Raw genomic sequence first — 3,291 nt, 5'->3', positions numbered from 1 at the left:
GTGGGGCTTTTCCAGGGAGGGGGCCGTGGCAGTCAAAGCACTGCCCTTGGCTCTACCTCTTGCCCGGCTGATAAAGGTGAAGGGAAGGGAATCGCCCTCCCGGGACACCCCCGAGCCCGGCTCAGCCCCCCCTCCTCCCTAGTGGCTGGTGGAGGGTGGCAGAGATGGGGGTCAGGGACCTTTTTTCGGTCGCTCCCCCCAACCCTGCACCGCCGGTTCCTCCCTGACTCACATCCTTCACCGTCGCAGCCCCTCTCACCCCCTGCCCCACTGGGGTGACCACCAACCGCGGCCCCAACGCGTCCCCCCATGGGGCTGGGGCTACGATGGCTTCCCCCCAACTACCCCCCCCACCTTTCCTCCTGAGGGCCACCAGGTGAAGGTGGCCGGGGTGGGCTTCATGCCCGCTGTGGGGTGTCCCTCAGGGTCTGGGGGGGTGGGACAGGGACACGGCGGCGCCCGTGGGCCCTACGTCAGCAGCGCCGCGAGCTTCAAAACGCGGCGCCGAGGCGGGCGGGGAGGAAGTGGGGGCCGAGGCCGAGGCCGGCACCATGTCGGAGCTGGAGCAGCTGCAGCAGCGCGACATCCCGGCCGGGCGGCAGGTCCTGCGCGACCACCACTGCAACCTCCTCAGGGTGGCCGACTACTGCGAGAGCAACTACCTGCAGGTGAGGGGGACGGGAGGGGATATCGTAGGGGACGAGTCCATGGCTTTGGGGCTGGGGGTGATGCTGGCGGGGGGCAACGGGAGCCCTGGGGAGGTGGTGGTCCCGGAGGGGTGGCTGGGGGGTGACAGTGAAGGCTCTGCCCTCAGAGAGGGGAGCCCAAGTGTCCCCGTTACCTTCCCACCCAGCGCTGCCGGCCACCGCTCGCTGCTTTTTCTCGTGCCTCAGTTTCCCCTTTTGCTCCACAGCAGCTTTTCTGCTCAGTTCTCAGGGTGCAGAGTGAGTCCTCTGGGGGTTTGGTGCTTCCAGGGACACCAGCCCCTCCATGGCTGTCCCCAGGAGGTCCCCAGGGTTTTGGGGGTGCCTCCTCGCCGGGCAGAGGTGAGCTGGGTTCCTGCACACCCGGAGCCAGCGTGAAGCTCTGCTGCTGTCAGGTCACCCCCTCCTCCTCCCTGCCCTGGCCCCCACAGGGAAGTGTGGGGCAGGAGCTTTTGGGATGAAATAAGAGGGAAAAGGCTTTTTCCAGCCCTATTTGCTGGGGAAGGTGTCTTGGCCAGAGGGTCCCTGGGTGCTTTGGTGGCCTCGCTGGCTCGAGCCAGCCCTTGATGGTGCTCCCAAGGGGCTGGCAGTGGCCAACTCTCTGGAGTGGTGGCTTCGCTGGCTTGAGCCAGCCCTTGATGCTGCTCCCAAGGGGCTGGTAGTGGCCAACTCTCCAGAGCAGAGCTGAAGGGGAAACATTCAGAGACCTGAGACATTGTCCCCAGCACAGCTGGTGGCAGGGCTGGCTGTCCCCATGTGTGGGTGTCTGGTGGCATGTCTGGCTGTCCCCATGCATGGCTGGCTGGTGGCACGTCTGGTTGTCTGCACGCAGGGGTGGCTGGTGGCATCACCGGCTGTCCCACACCTGGGTGGCTGGTGATGTGGCTGGATGTCACCACACACGGCCGGCTGGTGGCACGGCCAGCTGTCCCCCGTGGTGGCAGGAGGCTGAGCTTGTTTTGGGTCTGGCACCGGCCGAGGTGGCAGCATCCCGGGTGGGAATCACGTTGAACCCCCAGTGCCGGAAAAGCCGAGCGCCGGTGCCTGGGTGTCCGTGTGTCCCGCCGGCGGGGCCGGAGGAAGTCTGATGCATTTGGAAAGCAGAAGGAAGCATCTTTACTACCGTGTGACTCCAGCGTGAAGATGGAGGGTGGCGGCGGTGGCCTCGTCCCACCGGCTGGGTTTTTCCCCCTCTCCAGGCGAGCGACAAGCGGAAGGCGCTGGAGGAGACGATGGCGTTGACCACGCAGTCCCTGGCCAGCGTGACCTACCAGGTCAGCAGCCTGGCCACCGCCTTCCTCCGGCTGCTGGACCTGCAGGCGGCCGAGCTGCGGAAGGTGGAGGCCGACATCAGCTGCGTGGCCCAGGTAGGACCATCCTTGGACCAGTGATGGGGTTTGGGTGCTAAGAAGGGGGTGGTCTCTGGGAAAGGGGGTTTAGGTGTCTGGAAGGGGCTGAAGACCCTCCTCCCCACCTTCAAGAGCCTGTCACCTCCCCCCCCCATAGCATCACCTTGACTTGGAAATGCAAGACCATCTGCTTGGGTGGTGGTGGGGGGTCACCCAACACATATCATGAGGCCACCAAACTGGTCTCTGGGGTGTTCTCCCAGTCTGGGCACTTGCAAATCCCAGTGGAGGGGACTGTAATTAACTGCCTGGGAAACCTCACAGGAGCCAGAGTGGAGCGATGGGGCTCGGAGCGTTGGCTGGGCTGTCACATTTTCCACTTGCTGGGGCCCGGCCTCATCCTCCCAGAGCTTAGGGACACCGATGCGGAGTCCCGTGGCCACCCACCCTCTTCCTGGCACTTGGAAGCCGCCTGGAGCCTTTCCAGCCATGGGAGGAGACGGGACCCTGTGATCACGCTGGAAACAGCAGGGAAACAATTTATGGGTGGATGAGGCTTGTGCATCTCCTCGCCACCACCCTGTCCCCCCCAGCCCGCCGCGGTGGCATCAGGGGCATCATCCACCCTGCTGTGATGGAGCAGAGCAGGATCTGTCCCTGTGACTTTGGCCAGAGTTGGGGGTGGGGAGGGGTTCAGGCTCAATCCTGATCCTTCCCTGCAACCCCTTCCCTTACAGGTGGGGAGATGGGGTTGGGAAGGGTGGTGGGACTTGGAGGGGGCAGCAGGAGGTGGGGAGAACCCGGGATGGGACAGTGGGGACAGTGCTGTCTCCGCAGAGGGTTGACATGCACAAGGAGAAGGTGTCTCGCCGGGAGATCGGCTCGTTGACCGTCAGCAAGAGGTTCCTGTCCTACCAGAAGATCGTGCCCCCCCCCAACCCACCCTCCCTGGAGCCCTACTACAGGAAACCCCTCAACTTCAGCGTCCTGGACGACATTGGCCATGGCATAAAGGTGAGCCCAGGACTGGGAGGGGGGTCCCACAGGGGTGGGGGGGCTTCGCATGGCCGTTCTTGGTCCCTGATGTCCCCAGCGTTGCACTGGTGGGTGCACAGGGGGGCTCAAACTCAACCCCTCGATGGGGGTTTGAGAAGCGGGGTCTTGTCCGTGCCCCACAGCCCACCTGGGGACTCATCCCGCTGGGGCTCGGTGGTCCCAGCTTGGGGAGTTGGGGGGGG

The 3,291-nt window shown here is 64.8% G+C and overlaps 1 protein-coding gene across 1 annotated transcript in view; it reads left to right on the top strand.

Moving 5' to 3' along the window:
• Nucleotides 1–537: 537 nt before the first annotated feature.
• Nucleotides 538–3,291, top strand: part of ABI3 (ABI family member 3) — a 4,474-nt gene continuing 1,720 nt past the window's right edge. Inside the window, exons 1-3 of the mRNA XM_014958921.1 lie at nt 538–668; nt 1,904–2,071; nt 2,891–3,067. Coding sequence (XP_014814407.1) covers nt 552–668; nt 1,904–2,071; nt 2,891–3,067 — 462 coding nt within the window. The 5' untranslated portion in view covers nt 538–551. The remainder of the gene's footprint in view (nt 669–1,903; nt 2,072–2,890; nt 3,068–3,291) is intronic.

Source organism: Calidris pugnax, unplaced genomic scaffold (assembly GCF_001431845.1).
Source record: "Calidris pugnax isolate Ruff unplaced genomic scaffold, ASM143184v1 scaffold335, whole genome shotgun sequence".
In the NCBI taxonomy this organism is placed as follows: domain Eukaryota; kingdom Metazoa; phylum Chordata; class Aves; order Charadriiformes; family Scolopacidae; genus Calidris; species Calidris pugnax.
This window is presented reverse-complemented; position numbering and strand designations above follow the sequence as displayed.